Raw genomic sequence first — 18,264 nt, 5'->3', positions numbered from 1 at the left:
AGAGAACAGGAAAACACGCAGAATTATCTTGCTAGAAGTGAAACACTCCTTAGACTTGCCGCTTCGTTTTGTAGTGGTATGAAATAAAGAGTAGGCATAGAAAGAATTACTCCTGCTAAAAAAAACCTAACCTTCCCCTATCATTTGTTAACAAGTCAAATAAAAATGGAACAATGGTTTTGATTAAATTGTTTACGGCACTTTTTTTAAATGTCTTATAATTGTTTAGCATTCCGTATTGACCTGTTAGCGCCAGAAACAAATGTGCAGCACACCACATATATGTGAGAGCTTTGTGGATGGAAACAGATTTGGCAGATAATGCTATGTTTTCATATATAATTGCACCAGCGTCGAAGAATGATGAATGAAGCATAACAGGTACTATAGGGCACAAAATAAACTATACAGCATCATTGTTAGGGAAACCTAAACAACACAAAAGTCCTTTTGAGATCACCATTGTCTGGCTCTCATACTAACCTTAATGTCCTTTTGAGGTCACCACTTCTCCAAAGCTTGCTGCCGGAGATGTCCCACCTTACAACTATGCCTACTCAAAAATGATGCTACCACATTGTCATTGAGCACACGATGGCTAACAATTATAAAGGTGTCTTATAACTATGCCTACACAAAATGGAACAATGATGCTACCACATTGTCAATGACATCCATCATCCATCGAGTCCAATGGGGATCCCGCCAGAGCCAAAGCATAGTGCAAACATGATCCAAGATGGTCTTCTAGAGCACTTGTGAACTCTTGATAGCACTTGTGAACTATTGATAGCGCTTGATTCTAGTGCCTTATTTGGTTTATTACTTTATTTGAACCATTTCACATTCTTGAATTTGAATGATGAATTTAGAAATATTGTTAAATTGCATGAACTTAAATTATCAAGTTTAAAATTATTATGTATGCAAATATCTACTTCAATTGTTTTTTTAGGGAGAGTATTATTAGGAGTTCAGTTAGAGATGGCCTGAGTTCCATTCTTCCAAATAAAAAAGGAGATTATGAACAAATGCAGATGCTACAAGCACAAGTATATGCAGCTTGAGGGGTATCTTCTTTCTTTATACACATTAATAATTGAATGAACTTGGATTTAGCCAGAGCCACAGTACAGCAGCACGGCTGAACAAAATTGTGGCCTTGTTCAATCCAATCAGGAGGGCAAAAAGAAACAATAAAACAAAATCCTCTATCCTATGTATGGCTTTTCAAGAAAGAAAACCAACTATATATACAGATATATGTACACAGACACTACTACAGAGGATGCATGTCTGTCTATGCAAGCTTCTGCTGGTATCTCCTCTCGACGCGCTGCTGCCTTCTTCGCGCGCGCAAATTCCAGGGAATGCCAGCGAAACAAACTAACTTAACTCTGCTGCTGGTGCCTCCGCCGCCAAGTCGCCGCTATTTTATTTACTTTGCAATGCAATCCTGCTGATGTACGGCGGCAAACAGCAGCTTATTGCGTTTTCATCAACGAATCTTCCTGCTCGAGAAAAAACCACTACTTGGTAGTTCACGGCAGAGTTCATTTTGGACAGGATCCGCTAGCACTCTACGGCACAAGGTGGCCCAGCAATCATTTTGGCCTTGTCCATGAAGAATGCCTTGATGTCCCTAAAATAAAATGGAATTAAAGACATCATCAGAAACCCTGAGAAAGGAAAGGAGCCGCATAAATGCATAATATAACGAGTAATGCAAAAAAGCTGCATGAAAAAGCATGACTTTTACCTGCATCTGGGAACAGAACAGGCCCCGTCACCGCAATGTTTTGCATGAGTGAGCAGAAGTTTCCACATGAAGATACACTTCCTGCAACCTCCTCGGTTGCGGATGTCACATCGTACACCATGGAAGAACAACTTCTTCATTGTAAAACAGAGTTTGAAAGCACAACTACGCGCAGCACAGAAGCATTTTGATGCATGCACCAAACCCTCAAGGTAGTCCTGCTTTGCAAATATCAACATCATTGGTATCAAACTTTTTTTTAAAGGGCAATAAATGAACACAACCACCACACAGAAATCCAAAACAAGGAATATCCTTCATGGTTCACACTGCTTATTAAACTGGATATGCTCAAAGTCAACAAAAGATACTATCAAGACAAACAGGTGAGCATAAGCAAGCACCTCCAACACAAATATGAAACAATGACACAAAAGTCAAGTAAAAAGTAATGGTGCAATGCACGTAAGGTCAAGAACTGATGCCACCAAAAATCATATTCCGAGAAACACACAAAAAAAACACTAATCGTATAAATTGTAACTGAATTAGGTGAGAGAACAAAACATGAGAGATTTAGAATCTCACGTGCAAATTTTAACATCCAGCCGACGCTGCGGTGGATTGTGATAATCCCGTTTGTCTAATCAAATTCTGCCTATTTCACTGTTTGTTTAATGAACTTTTTCCTACTTCTGTAACTATTTTTCCACAGCACTACAAAGTAAGCCCAATGCAGAAAAGTTACGCTAGCTGAGAATTACAAAGGATACCTGTAGAGTGTAATTTGGTAATACTTGTTGATTGTCCGTCTGTTTGAGTTTATGAATGTGCAATTTTTCACCGTCTTGTTTATAACATGAATCGCAAAAAGTGCAGCCGGCACAAACCAGGCACCGCCACGCAAAGCGTTGATCCATGGTCCGGTGACAAGCAGAACAAGCTGAATCATGTAGATGATAAAGAATCATCATTGTTGAGTGTTTTGCCCGTCGGAGTGTATCAAACTGGTATTGATTGTCTTGACAGTGCTTCAAGAAATCGATTCTGCTGTCAAAATACTTGCTTTCCATTGTTGGATCTCCATCATCAGTGTCTGGAAGAGGTTCTTCCTCTATCTGTAGAACAGGTAGTTACTCTGGTAAGTACAAATTTCATCATACATTTAACAAATAGCAGCGTGCATATTGTGCTTGCTTTATTCGAATGGTGAAATGAACTAAAAGTATAGCAGGGTTTATAGCAGTACTCTTTGAAATGCATGCTTTTGTTTTGTTGTAGCTGGATGCCTGTCCTTTAGTGGAGCACTTAGCTCCTCTGCATGGCATCTACAAGGAAGAACAACCGAAACATCGTCAATAATGGATGCTATATCGATGAAATGGGTGATTGTCGAGGAACAAAAACTGAGAAGTTTTAAAACAGCGGTCATGTAAGTACATTTTGCAATTTGATTGGCAGATGATCAATTCAAATTTCAAAAAGAACCTGGAAGCTGATAGCTACAAGGGCCTAGGCACTACTCCCTCCGTTCCAAAATAGATGACTCAATTTTATACTAACTTTAGTACAAAGTTGGGTCATCTATTTTGGAACGGAGGGAGTAGATGATAACATGTGTGTGCACCTATTTTTCATAAGAAAAAGGTATTCTCAGTACTGCTACCAAATTCAATGTGATCATAACTATGACAGAAGATTCATTCTACAAAAAGGAACATTATGGCAGCAGATTCTGTAGGTATAAAAAAAATAGTGATCTGAAGAAAAACTTACTGCTCACAAAGATGGAAGTTTTTGCAGCAGGTACAAACCCAACTTTTACCAGACACAATAGGTTGGTGGCAATGCTTGCAAAACCGCTGCAGACAAAGCATAATGAAGTCTTCTTTCATTGTTCGCATCTTTTCTCCAAGCTATCGACAATGAAAAATAAGATGTCAGTGCGAACATTATACTGAGAGGGGGATTAAAACAAGAGTAAAATGAACTAACTTTGTGCACTAGCAAGATATCCTCAAGGTTATCCTCAAGGTTTCCTTTCCTGTCATCACGTTTGGCAACACGCATGAGCCTTCCTACTTGTGGCTCTTTCTTCTGTGAGGTGTTGTCGTCTTTCTTCTCAAGGAGTCTCTCTGCTTCTCCAGGCCAGAAATCATTCTCACAGTATGGCAAGCATGCTGCAGATATACTGGCCTTGCGATCACTGGTAGGCTGAAGAAAGAAGTCGTACAATGTATTACGCTCCACAACTACACCATCCTTAACAGCCTTCTTGATCAAGTTCTGGTACCTAAGAAGATTCATGAGAAAGCCCAATTAAGTCCCATAAACAAATAATTAGGTTTAAATCATAAATATCGTGTTACATATACTGACCAGCTCCGAAGCTTGTCAGACTTGGGCATTTTTTGTGACGTGGGATGACAATACAAAACATAATCATCACGCTTTGTAGATGGGCAAGCCCATATGGAGCAGCTTACAAATCCTATTTTCTTGCAGTAATCTAAATAGCCAATCTACAAGAGAGAACCATATTAAAATAATTTCAGTTCAACATGTATTTAAGAAAGTTACGTAATCAGCTCAATATTTGCATTTCTCATACCAAAATCTCATGGTACACAAAGGTTCGGAGAGCTTCCCCACTTGCAGATTTGATTTCAGGCCTGAAGTACTTGACAGAATCGATATATGCAAGATAAACGTGCCTCCGATTTGGTAATGGGCTATCAGAACCATACTCTTGTACATACATGGCAAATAGACAAACATCCACACCTTCATTTTTTTGGAACAAGAGAATGGCCTGTATAAAACAAAAGGCACCAAAAGTTAGCCCTCATTATGTACTAAATATCTGAAATTACTATTAACATGGATACTGTGGAAAAAGATTGTCTAATAAATTATCATCTAATCACCTTTGATTTGTATGGAAATTCCCCGGGATATTTCCCATCTTTAAAAAAATCCCGAAAACGTGGTTGGACTTGAAGCACTCTTGCAGCTGAAGAAACCACTTTAACAGTAAGACCTTCAACTCCAGGTACCTAAACATTGGAGCACAAAAAAGAAAATTAAAATAAGTTTACTACATAGTTGACATCAGACTGTAAAACAATCCCTAAAGACAGGAAAATAATATCAAGATCAACACTATTGTTTTCACAATTCTTCTATTGTTAAGTTGGCCATGAGTTATAATATGACATGGATCATCACATCAAAATCAAATTATGTTTATTTGAATCCAATAAATTCAACCAATATTACCTACCTATATTACCCACCTATATATGATCCTGAAATGCAACTAATATTACCCACCTATATATAGATACTGAACTGAAATGTCGGCGGTAGAAGATTAGAAATTAACAATACTCGAGCTAATGTGTAAGTTCTAACATGGATCAGGAAGAGCAAGTAACTCCTGGGAAATAATAAAATAAGTCTTAAAACAGGGACGTGATAGGCCTACAGTTCGCTGTATGGTCAATAATTGCAGATAACTCATGGGACTTGTTTCGTATGTACTACAAGTCTACAGGATAATCACAAACATGGCACAAATACCTCTTCAATGTCTTTTCCTGAAGCTCTTGCCCTCTGCAGCCGTTCGTGCTCAAGTCGCACTGAAAGTCTCTGCTCAATATGATCACTCAGTTTAGTTCTTGGTAACTCTAATGCTCCTAGAACAGTAGGTGACTCCAGCAAAGTTATATCTCCAATATCCCTCTCCTTCAATAAACATTTGGCACATGTATACTCCACCTCCTCGTCTGCAACTTTAGGGTTAAAAAGGGCACATATCTGATGCTGCCAAGCTTTGCACTTATCACACTCAACCCACTGAAATGAGATAAGTTGAACAAAAGATGAGGAATTCGTATATATAATTTATAAGATAAGATTTAAGAATAACTAGAGAGATAAGAAAAGCACATTACCCATTCAGCCTCAGCATCTGTTTCCGCGTAATTTGATCTCTTGTGATATTTAAATTTTGCAGTACTAAGATGGTGACATTTGGCACATATTGAAGCCTTATCAATTCCGTTTTCCACATGAACATAATAGGATCCGGTCGAATTTATTATTTTGAAACAGAGAGCACAGAATCGTGGAGGAGGTTCAAAAAGAATCCTCTCCATCCCACATAAATTGCACGTATTTTGGTCAGGCAAGCCTGAAGGGTGTTCTTCTGTCATCATTTGGCTCTGAAAATAAAAAGCAACTGAGTCAACGAATTTGATAGCTTGAAATAACTAAATATTATGCACTATACAGGCGATCCAGTTACCATGATAAAACAAAAGCTAACACTTCTTGAGCCAGACTCTAGTCGAATAACGTAATAATTATGTTGCATGTTACTCGGTGGCATAACTAAGCATCAAGTGATATTACAGTAATAGCAAACCTATGAGAATGGGCTCTGCACTCACCGGACAAATATGTTGGTTCAAACTTTTCATGTGATCTCTAAGCTCCTCAGCAGTTAGGGCATAAAGTATTGAACCCCCTCTTTTCTTCGTTGCAGTTAAGCAGGCTACTAATGATGTTTGATCCACTGAGCTAAGCTTTGAGTTCTTCATCTCGATATCACCATTTTCATAACACAACCCTTCCTTCATCTCAATGTCACCATTTCCATAACATGACAATTCCTTCATCTCGATGTCACCATTTCCATGACACAACCCTTCTTCAGCTTGCATAGCAGTCTCCGGCAATCTAATAATCTCCATGTTATTGCTAGCATTGCTGTCCAGCAAGGAACAGCCAGATGGCGACTTTGTAGGTAATGCTGTGGTTTCAGAATGTACTGTTTCAGAAGAGACATCAGTTCCATTGGCAGCAGGCTGTAGTTCCTTTGGAAACTTTGTTTTATCAGCATGGACAGGCCTGGGAGAATTGATCCTCAATCGTTTTGCCGGATGATGCTTGCCAGACGATTCATCCGAAGTAGGGGAAGTTGGCTTTGATACAGTGCTATTGGATGTCTGTTCGGCTCCCTTCACTGCCTCTCTTATAGAGACACAATTACCAGAGTCAGCAGCAATATAGCTGCATTGGTCATAACTGAATTTTGTGTTTAAAGTTGAGCATTTCTCCCTGCAGAAACATGTTTCATCCATTTGCATGCATCCTTCAAGTCCGCATTCTCTCTTGATGTCGGTGCGAATTTTAGATTGGTCATGGATATACAAGTCGTGGCTTCCGGCTGTGATATTTGACTGATCTGATTCCTCTATTGGGTGGCTCCGCGTATACAACACTTTCCCGCATTCTCTGCATTGCAGAGACGATGATACTTGGCCAGCAGAATATCTGTTGTTATTTGTAGAATTTGCGGTTCGATCACACATCGCAGACACAGAACTGGAACTACCCGATGTCGATGGTTGTTGACTATCAACTTGATGAACATCGCCTGGCACAATTTGGTCATAATGTTTAGCTTAAGCTCAGTTTCATACATAAGTCATGGTATAAGTAAAACAACTAACCTGGGAAATGGTATTTTGTATGGCCAGTTGGCACTCCACCGCTGAAATCTCCAGCAATACAGGGACTGCATTTTGGTAGTGATGACACACATGGTGCGTCAGTGGCGTTTGCTAAGCTTTCAGGCCCCTGTTTAATCTTATCAGCCGATGAATGAGCAAAGCTGGCAGCAGCTTCATCATGGTGACTGGTTGGTGCAAATCCTACTAAAATCAATCCAAAGTTAAAATACTGAAGTTGTACTGTGAGGTCAAGAAAGAAAACTAATAATCTGAACTCACCCTGAGAATATAAGACATTATGTGATATGTCTCTAGCAGGCGGGGGAGGATTAACAGAACCAGGTACAGCTCTACCATTCTGTATACTTGAATCTGTTACTTTTATCCCAAGCTGTTCTGAGTGTGATGTCGGTAAAGATGCTGAAGAAGCCAAAGCATATCTACTGTTGCCAAATGATCCACGACTGAGAAGAGCATTCAGCCTAACTTCTAAAGTCTCAAAATCCATGTAGTGGATCTGAGAGAAAAGAACTAGGTGTTAGCAAATAACAAGTCATTCAGAATTGTAATAATATAATTTAATAAATGGTAGAATTCCATGAATATATCACATAATCTAACAGTAAACAGTACCATGAACAAAAAACAAAACAAAATACAAGAATAGCTAAAACTTTGACAATAAGTGTTCAGTACAACATAAAAGATAACAAATGAAGATGATGTAACAGAGAGCAGAAATAACTCCAAACAAAGCACAACGAGTGAGGCCAGCGACGATTATAGTGAAACAGAGGGAAGAGTTATATTTGCTACGCGAAGCAAAACAAACCTTTGATTCTGCATCCTTATAAAGCTGCTCATCAATGCTTTTTGAAACTGCCAGAAGATATCGTGGGTGCAGGTTATAGAATTGCTCCCTTCCTTTCAGGTAGGTTACACTGGATAAATAAAGAGATCAGGATGTAGTGTGGAGACAAGAAATATCGATGATAAATTAGTTAGAAAGATAGAACCACTTCATTTTCTTACCACTTCTAATATCATCTGAATTATCAACTATGCATGGGTTTCAAACAATAAAGCACAGACAGTAGTCATACATAGTATTGCAAACATATTTTGCACGGATGTATATGGCTGGAGTTCAATAGTGACAATTCACTTTGCCCAAAATTTAGAAGTTTCTTAAGACAATTTATTGTATTTTACATGTAGAAAAAGACCACGCCATTGCAATCGTCCTTGAGAAGAGCACAACAAATGCATACTACAAGAATAGGAACAACGGCAGATTTATCAACATGCGATAAACATGGAGTACTACATGCATTAAAATAGCTAGAACAAGGGACACAGAATGTAAGCATTGATATCATCATGAGCCAGCACTGCTTTCGATATCGGTGGTTTGAGTACTTACATTTTACGCTTGATAATGAGTCGGACTGGGGAAGTATCTGAATCCATATTATCCAGCTGAAGAATTTGCGCTGCAGTCTCCTTTGTATAACGTTTCTGGACAGGCAAGCCACTCGGCGCATACTGCTGCTGGATCCCTTGCAGGGCCTGCGCCATCATCCTCCTAAATCACTGGAAACCCACATGTTTACCAGTTAGCAACAGTCTGATCAGCAGCAGCAACCACGCCACATGATAATAGATGTCCAGGGCCAAATGGTACCGAACAAGAAGGGGCAAGCAACAAATGTGAAGCGGCATTTAGAAAAAACACGCTACAAGCAAAAGCTCCATTTTTGCAAGTATAAAAAACTAAACACGCCAACCAGCGAACTCCGCATGCATGACCGACAGCACGCACATAAACTCTAGCCTTGTACTGAACTGTGTTTTATAACCAAGTAAATCAACCATGAGCAACAGCAAGCACGTAAACTAAAGCCTTATAGTGAATTGTGTTTTATTATAACCAGTAAATCAGCCATGACTAACAGCAAGCACATAAACTCTAGTCCTGGTTTCATCACTTGAAAGAAGTAAGATTTGCCCTCCTGAAATCTACGACATGAAAGTAGTCAATGATTATAGGCAAAAGGGGCAAGGATTATGTGCATGATGGGACTGTAAGGGAGAAGACAGGCATAGCTAACCAATCTGATTTGTCATAACCAGAAACAAGGTAGTAGTTCGTTGGTTAAGAAGGAAAATGTAGGATCTTGAAGGATGCATCTATGCAGCAAGATCATCATTGTAAGGATTTTGAAGAGTACAGCTACATTAAATGGAAGAACCATCATCAGACCAACATTGTTATACAACGAATTGTTACATGCAGGTACATTAACAGTGAACACCAAGGTCGCCACTGCAAATTAATCTATGTCTGGCATTCAAATGGCATCTCAACACTTGTGGGCATTGCAGGCAGCAGCCACCAAGTCGAGAACAAGCACAGCATAGGTTCGGCTCAAGACAAAACAGTACTATTATATTTTCTAAATGAAAAAAAAAAAACAGACTATAACGATTCGGTCAGGGACGCCAGGCCACCGGGTCACCAGACCAGCGGGGCACGACGCGTACGGGACTCCGGCGAGGGGGGGAGGAGGGGGCGGGGGCTTACTGGGGGAGGAAGAGGCCGCCGGAGGTCGCCGGGAGGACCTGCCGCCGCCGCCGCCGCGCCCGCGCTGCGTCGCAGCGACTACCTCGACTCCTCCGACTCGGCTGGTCCGCTCAGCGGCGGCTCCGTCGACTCGCCGGCGCGGCCTGGCTCTAGCTAGGGTTAGGGTTTCCGGTGGGTTGCGACGGGTTGGTGGTGGTGGTGGACGGGGGGGGGGGGGGGGGAGACTTCTGAATCTGAACCGCGCGGATCGATCGATCCAGCAGGTTTGTTTGGGCCGGTCCAGGCCAAAATATACGGGTGGATAATGATCATCGTCGGATCGGACGGACGGTTCTGGGTTTTGAGATCGATCCGGATAACACAGCCCAAAAAGACTGACCAGGCCAGGGCCTTGTTCTTCTTACATCCTAAGGCCCCTTCCCAATGTTTCACCGTGTACTTCTCAAAAAAAAAATGCTTCACCATGTACACATGTTAAGGGTGTCCGCAAAAAAGGTAATATTGTTTTCTCAAAAAAAAAAATATTAATGTGGCAAAATAATTTAAAAAATAGATGAAGCGTCACGATGACCCCAGAAAAAAACGATGCTAAGCGCATGGGTCCATGCAAAATGCTTACCACCCAATACATGAAGGTGTTTAGGTGTTGAACAATTATTAAGTGTGCGCGCTATGAAGGTTACTCCTACACACATTAGAAAGATTAGATGCTAAGGTTTTTAATGCACTTAGCACCTCACTTAAGAAGCAATGCATTAGAAGAGCTTTCGGGCTTAAACTGTATTGGAATTATGGCGTTTGGGTTAGGCTTTTATGGGTCGATGAAGATAGAGGTTGATGCGGTTGCGGTACCACCCACAGCCTCAGCCACCAACGTCCTAAAATAAGTCTCAACTTCAATACAACTTTACAATAATTTTAGGATGGAGGGAGTACTTGAGAAGCACTCATCTGGCTCTTTGACGAACCAAACTTAGTACTCCATGAACACATAGTTGATGCACCGATGGTATGCCATTATCCGATTCATTGCATTCTCTAAGGGTTAATGTCCGGAAAAGTTATTAATTAGAAAAAATGAAACTCCATGGGCACTAGCACCCACGGTTTATTGATATAGAAGAAGCATCCCTCATGAGAATTCCAGAAATTTGTCCCCGACGTGGATCGAACTCTGGTCGTTGGGTTTACAATCATGCGCCCCCAACCACTGGGCTATGCCCACGTCCTCAAAAATGAAACTCCATGGGCACTAGCACCCACGGTTTATTGATATAGAAGAAGCATCCCTCATGAGAATTCCAGAAATTCGTCCCCGACGTGGATCGAACTCTGGTCGTTGGGTTTACAATCATGCGCCCCCAACCACTGGGCTATGCCCACGTCCTCAAAAGTTATTAATTAGAAAGAGGAAAGAGTATATAAAGAATGGATCAAATTGATGAGTGTCGGCACGTGACTTTCTTAGTTGAAAACGTGTTGACTTAGGCCATGTTTATTTGGGTTTATGCTTCAGCTAGCCAAAAGCCCCTGTTTTGGAAGGAAGGCCGTTAATGCTCTTTGGGAGCATATGCTTCCGGGTAAACAGAAAATTCAAAATAAATAGTAAAAAGGAGTAAAAAATCTGATTTTTTTGGGATGTTCATGTTAGTTTGCAATCATGACAATTTTCATGCGGAACAGGATGGTAGTGTTTCGTTGGTGAAAAAAACAAACATAAGTGTAACATTTGACGTTTGATTTGTTTTTTTCGCACAGGTCAAATAGCTTAAGCTTTCCCACTAAAAATTTGCAGGTCGCATTTGGGTGTGACAATGAACACATATATATTTTTAAATATTTTTTGACATTTGCAAAAAGTATTTTTGGCAGGCAGGAGCATATGCTCCCAAGAGCCAAATAGAATTTCTGCTATTTAGGAGCTGTTTTGACTTTTAAGCCAAAAAAGTACAGGCCCAAACAAACATGTCCTAAGCTTCTTTTTTTCTTTTGACATGGAATGCATTTGATGTATGTTTCTATTTACTCCGCATTTTTTTCCTCGCTTTTTGGGCTTTCGTCAGTAAGGAAACAGTCTATTTTGCCACCGGCCACGGCAGCTTCGTGCCCGATTGACAGAGACGACGCCTTGGCACACACCTTTACTAATAGAGATTTTTAGCAGTATGATTTGATTCCTTTATGTGGAGGCGAATGGATCCATGTGATTTTGATTCATCGGGGGCAAAACAAAGGGGGAAAAAAGGAAACACTTTGTGGGAAAAAGTTTTGAAAGGAAATCGGATGGGGGTGAGTAGAGATGGAGAAAATCGAAGATTTGCCACTTTCAATACGTGGCTTCTCAAAATTGCCACTTTCAAGATTGGCTTCGCAAAATTGCCACTTTGCTCATTGGCTCCTTGATCACCATGCCACTTCCCTCTTTTTATTGATTTTCTTTTTTCTTTTTCCATTTATAAGCACTGGAAAAGACCATAGTACCCCTGATGCTATGTACACAGTACAGGTTCTATCCACATCCTAATTGATCGTAATTGATACTTGAAGCAGGCGAGAGCGTGCCGGCCGCCGAGAATGCCGTGTGTGTTCCATCACTGATCTCCTCGACGCAGAGTGTCGTAGATCGTTTAGACGCCGCGTGCCGCCGATCTTCTCGACGTCTCGTGCCGCCGATCTCGTCGACGCCGCGTGCATGGATTCTGGACGGTATCATGTTGAGCCTTATCTCTGATTTGTTCAAAAATCTGTAGCAATTGATCTCTCGTTGCAAGGCTCGTTAACAAAGCTCTGCATCATGTGACGTACTGAATCTGTGAAAACTACAATCGTGATTTCAAACCTGCTCCCCTGCTACGTGAAACTATGGCCTACAAAATTATCACCTCATGCTTTGAAATTAAAGCTTTTTGTTGAATTGCAGGAAGAGGAAGCCCAGAAAGAACAGTACAAAAGCTGTGCATAGAAAGGGAAAACAAACTAGCACACACCTCCCACCTTCTATAAGGAAAAAACAGAGAAAAGGGCGGGCAGGGGCGAGATATATATAGGCAATTTTTTAATCCCGGTTGGGGACTAAAACCGGGACTGAAGACAGACGACCTTTAGTCCCGGTTCCAGACACCAACCCCTTTAGTTCCGGTTGGTGTCTGGAACCGGGAGAGGGCAGTTCTTCACAAACCACTAGAACTACCCCGGAGAGGATGCCAACTACAGCTCCACCAAAGAAGATGACCCTAAGGAGGATGCCGACAACAGCTCCACCAAAGAAGATGACTCCAAAGAGGAAGCTACCGGTTGGATAAATGATCTTGAGATGGCAATATGTCAGATGTGAACAAGTACTTTCAATATGCTTCTTATGTGAGAAGTGAACTCACTAGTAGTTTTACTCAGTGTGTTGCTTATGTGAGATATGAACTCAAAATTCCAATGAACTTGGAACTCAATATTTAAGCGAGTCCTAAGATGCAGCAAATTTTTCCCAGTTTATGTCTCATTATTACTCTTTTCTTCGATGTACTGTGTGAATATACACCAGATTATGCTTAGTTTTTCTCGTTTACGTTATGGTTGTTCCAAAATTTTGGTCTGCTCAATACACTCGAATTGTTGAATTTTTTTGTCTGTTGTGTGGATATAAATATCCAACATTTAGTCAACACAGTTTTTCTCATGTTCAAATTAAGATGTGAAAGACATTCAGTGTCCCCTCACAGTGGCGGAGTTTAGTGAGGGCCAAAGGGGGCCATTGCCCCCTCAACCAAATCCATTTCTTTACACTAGTTAATTGCACGTGCGTTGCAACGGGGATATGCATATTTTTTTCAAATATATTTCACATCGTTAGTTGTGAAAAACCACTCTTTCTCTCTGCATCCCGCCATCCTCACTCCCATCGCCCTCTCGCTCTCTTTCCATTTCCAGTTTCCTTTACATTAATTTGAGCACCCATGTTTTCAAGCATAATAAAATGTCTTCAAGTGAACAAAATAATTGTACACAATGATAACATACTTCAAGACATATATTTAGTAGGCATTGTCAAATCACACAAACTACGTTTTGGCCGTGGATCAAAAAGTTAGGAACCGAATAGCCGGAATAACACAAAAACAATACTAACATATAAGGTACGAGAGAGTTAGTATAGTTATCTGTAAGCACAATGGCACCTTTGAGTAACCAAAATCACAAATTTTCATTGGGCTGGGATCCCAGCCAGGAGGGCGTTTTGCAATTTAAGATCATGGGCAATTTGGTTTTGCATTTGTTTCCTTGGAATAAAAAAGAGCGAACTATTCTTTCACCATTTCCTTGGTATACAGTAGCTAATCCTTGCAAGTAGTTGCTGCAAGAAGTACCTTGCCTATTGACACGCATAGCAAACAAGTTACAAGATTACATGTACTGTTAGCAAAGATGGCTCAGAATAAAGATAGCTTGATGACATAACAAAGTAAGTAGGTTGAAAAGGGACAACATCTTGACTGAATCGCCATGCAGAGCACATTCAAAGTTCTCCACCAGCAGCATATTCCATGACAAGGGTAAGGTGCGACGGGTTAAACGAACATATTTTCGATTGTTGCATAAAGTAAGACCATATTATAGCAGCTCTATTCGGTTTTATCTAATGGAGAAAAAAATGCTACAGTGAAGATCAGACGAGAGATTTGTTTAGGATAAACTTCAATGCTTTTGAAATAATTATAACCAATCATAGTGACCCTCGAATTAATGTGGGGTCAATGCTGCCTAGGACAACTGTATTATTACTATAACTTTTGAAGAAGAAGAAATATTAGTAATAACTTGCAAATTCAGTCATGAAGCAAAATTAAAAAAATCTAATCGGCATTCATTTCCAAAAAAATAGAGTGCCATTTATGCTTTTTGGAGAGGACATAAGTAGGCCAGACTCCATACTTAAGAACCTTCAAATTTCACTAATCTAATGTAACTGAAAACCAAAAAACTTATCAAACGACTGATGCGAAATCAGGATTTCGGTAACTTTACCTCATGGAATCTGTTGAAGGCAATGCAACTCTCGATGTATTGATCGGGTGCACGGTGCACGTATATAAGTACAAGGGCGGCCTTCAGTCTCATCTATACAAGGAAACTAGAAGGCGGGGCCGGTAGGAGATTATCCTAACAGATACATGCACATAATATGTTCAACACCCCCCCCCTCCCCCCGCGCAGTCAAATGTAGGCGTCGGTAACCCCTTGGTCATAACATCGGCAAACTACTGAGCGGTGGGAACATGAAGGACACGGATGCGCCCAAGAGCCACCTACTCTCGCACGAAGTGAATGTCGAGCTCAATATGCTTCGTGCAACGATGATGAACGGGGTTGGTGGAGAGGTAGACTGCAGAGACATTGTCACAGTAGACAATGGTGGCCTTTGGAACATCAAGAAGCAACTCCTGGAGAAGCTGCCGGAGCCACGAGCACTCGGCGACGGCATTGGCCACAGCACGATACTCAGCCTCAGCACTGGAGCGGGTGGGTTCTCGTTTAGACGACCACGATATGAGCGAGGGCCCCAGGTAGACGCAGTAGCCGGAAGTAGAGCGATGGGTGTCTGGACAGCCAGCCCAATCGGCGTCACTGTAGGCAACAAGGTCGGTCGAGGGCGAGGCCGTCAACGTAAGACCCAGAGCCGTGGTGCCGCGGATGTACCGAAGAATCCGCTTCACCAGGTTCCAGTGAGTGTCGCGAGGGGCGTGCATGTGGAGACACACCTGTTGGACGGTGTACTGCAGGTCCGGCCGAGTGAGTGTCAAGTACTGAAGGGCGCCGATGATGGAGCGATAGAACGCCGCATCCGGCGCGAGTGAGCCGTCGAGCGCAGAAACCTTGGCCTTCGTGTCGATAGGCGTGGGGACGGGCTTGCAGTTAAGCATGCCCGCCCGCTCAAGAAGGTCCTGCGCATACTGCTGCTGGTGGAGAAACAACCCGTCGGCGCGGCGTACCACCTCAATACCGAGGAAGTAGTGCAACGGGCCGAGGTCCTTAATAGCGAACTTGGCGCTGAGGCGAGCAGTATGCTGGCGAAGGAGCTCTGGCGAGGAGGCCGTCTGGATGATGTCATCAACGTAGAGGAGCAGGTAAGCAGTCATCGGAGCCTGGTGGTAGACGAACAGCGAGGCGTCGGAGCGAGTAGCTCGGAACCCAAGTTGCTGCAAGAAGCCAATGATCCGCTGGTACTACGCTCGAGGGGCCTGCTTCAACCCGTATAAGGAGCGTGAGAGCAAGCACACGTGGTCAGGACGAGCCGCGTCGACGAAGCCAGTAGGCTACTGACAGAAGACCTGCTCCGAGAGATGGCCATGCAAGAACGCGTTCGACACATCCATCCGATGCACCGTCCAGGCACGAGAGACTGCGAGCTAAAGGACCGCGCGAATCGTGCCCGGTTTAACAACCGAGGCGAAGGTGTCGGTGAAGTCGACTCCAGCATGTTGCCGGAACCCGCGTACCACCCACCGAGCCTTATAGCGCTCGAGAGACCCGTTAGGACGAGTCTTATGCCGGAAGACCCACATGCCAGTGATGACGTTAGCATGGGCGGGCCGCGGGACAAGCTGCCAGGTGCGGTTGCGTACCAGCATGTCGAACTCCTCCTGCATCGCAGCAAGCCAATGCGGATCGCGAAGCACGGCTCGAGCTGACAACGGGAAAGGTGATGGTGCAGACGTCGAGGCAGCAAGGAGGTACTCATCCGCGGAATAGCGCGTGCTGGGTCGATGAATACCGGCGTGAGCACGGGTGACCATGCGGGTGTCCGGGGGAGGGGGCGGCGGGACCGGCGGTGGGGCCGGTGGAGAAGCCGGCGGGGCCGACGGGGCTGACGAGGCCGGCGACAAGGTCGGCGACGGGGCCGGCGAGCCCGGTGAGGGGGGATCAACCGAGGGCGGAGTCGACGAAGAGCCCATCGGGACCACCGGGGAAGCCGTCGAGGAGCCAGGGTCAGGCGCATGAGATGTGCTCGCTGACCGGGCTACGAACTCAACGGGAGTCGGTGGCGCCGTGGCCGCCGGCGAGGAAGCAGCCGGGCCGACTGGAGAGCCTGGGGCGGCGGGTGACGGAGCCGGGTCCGATGGCACGGACGCAGACCGGAGCCCAGGCGCGGCGGGAGCGTCGAAGCCAGGGGAGGCCCACGCGCTGCAGGAGGGCCCAAGCCGGGAGGGGGCCCGATGTTGGGGAACGTAGTAATTTCAAAAAATTTCCTACGCACACGCAAGATCACGGTGATGACATAGCAACGAGAGGGGAGAGTGTTGTCCATGTACCCTCGTAGACCGTAAGCGGAAGCGTTATGACAACGCGGTTGATGTAGTCGTACGTCTTCACGATCCGACCGATCCAAGCACCGAACGTACGGCACCTCCGAGTTCAGCACACGTTCAGCTCGATGACGATCCCCGGGCTCCGATCTAGCAAAGCTTTGGGGATGAGTTCCATCAGCACGACGGCGTGGTGACGATGATGATGTTCTACCGGCGCAGGGCTTCGCCTAAACTCCGCGACGATATGACCGAGGTGGAATATGGTGGAGGGGGGCACCGCACACGGCTAAGGAACGATCCGTAGATCGACTTGTGTGTCCTAGTGTGCCCCCCTGCCCCCGTATATAAAGGAGCAAGGGGGAGGCCGGCCGGCCCTAGAGGGCGCACCAGGAGGAGGAGTCCTCCTCCTAGTAGGAGTAGGACTCCCCCTTTCCTACTCCTACTAGGAGGGGGAAATGAAGGGGGGAGGGAGAAGGAAAGGGGGGGCGCGGCCCATGCTGGCCGCCCCTCTCTCTTCTCCACTAAGGCCCATAAGGCCCATTACTCTCCGGGGGGGTTCCGGTAACCCTCCGTCACTCCGGTTTTCTCCGAAAATGCCCGGAACACTTCCGATGTCCGAATATAGCCGTCCAATATGTCAATCTTTATGTCTCGACCATTCCGAGACTCCTCGTCATGTCCGTGATCACATCCGGGACTCCGAACAAACTTCGGTACATCAAAACTTATAAACTCATAATAAAACTGTCATCGTAACGTTAAGCGTGCGGACCCTACGGGTTCGAGAACTATGTAGACATGACCTAGAACCATTCTTGGTCAATAACCAATAGCGGAACCTGGATGCCCATATTGGTTCCTACATATTCTACGAAGATCTTTATCGGTCAAACCGCATAACAACATACGTTGTTCCCTTTGTCATCGGTATGTTACTTGCCCGAGATTCGATTGTCGGTATCCAATACCTAGTTCAATCTCGTTACCGGCAAGTCTCTTTACTCGTTATGTAATGCATCATTCCGTAACTAACTCATTAGCTACATTGCTTGCAAGGATTATAGTGATGTGCATTACCGAGAGGGCCCAGAGATACCTCTC

At 43.7% G+C, this 18,264-nt stretch overlaps 1 protein-coding gene across 3 annotated transcripts; it reads right to left on the bottom strand.

The window, feature by feature from the left end:
- Positions 1-1,038: 1,038 nt before the first annotated feature.
- Positions 1,039-10,075, bottom strand: LOC123072802 (probable histone acetyltransferase HAC-like 3). Of its 3 annotated transcripts, none has more exons than XM_044496442.1 (17): positions 9,863-10,075; positions 8,702-8,871; positions 8,111-8,219; positions 7,558-7,795; positions 7,279-7,482; positions 6,214-7,202; positions 5,716-5,985; positions 5,342-5,617; positions 4,687-4,815; positions 4,371-4,571; positions 4,139-4,281; positions 3,755-4,052; positions 3,536-3,675; positions 3,009-3,087; positions 2,533-2,877; positions 1,760-1,980; positions 1,039-1,642 (listed from the first exon to the last, which is right to left on the bottom strand). In XM_044496442.1, exons 2-17 carry the CDS (start codon positions 8,857-8,859, stop codon positions 1,573-1,575), a joined length of 3,870 nt encoding a protein of 1,289 aa, XP_044352377.1. In that variant the 5' UTR covers positions 8,860-8,871; positions 9,863-10,075; the 3' UTR covers positions 1,039-1,572. The 3 variants fall into 3 exon arrangements, with proteins under 3 accessions (XP_044352377.1, XP_044352378.1, XP_044352379.1); XM_044496443.1 differs by having other exon boundaries at positions 1,760-1,977; XM_044496444.1 differs by having other exon boundaries at positions 7,279-7,479.
- Positions 10,076-18,264: the final 8,189 nt, after the last annotated feature.

The sequence above is a fragment of the Triticum aestivum genome, chromosome 3B, assembly GCF_018294505.1.
Source record: "Triticum aestivum cultivar Chinese Spring chromosome 3B, IWGSC CS RefSeq v2.1, whole genome shotgun sequence".
NCBI lineage: Eukaryota > Viridiplantae > Streptophyta > Magnoliopsida > Poales > Poaceae > Triticum > Triticum aestivum.
This window is presented reverse-complemented; position numbering and strand designations above follow the sequence as displayed.

Bases quoted from the DNA above. Each gene is read 5' to 3' on its own strand.
- LOC123072802 (XM_044496442.1), bottom strand. From the start codon at position 8,859: ATGATGGCGCAGGCCCTGCAAGGGATCCAGCAGCAGTATGCGCCGAGT. The intron at 3,088-3,535 runs GTAAGTTTTTCT...TCTTCCTTGTAG, and splicing joins AACTTCCATCTTTGTGAGCA to ATGCCATGCAGAGGAGCTAA. The intron at 2,878-3,008 runs GTACTGCTATAA...CCTGTTCTACAG, and splicing joins AAAAGCATGCATTTCAAAGA to ATAGAGGAAGAACCTCTTCC.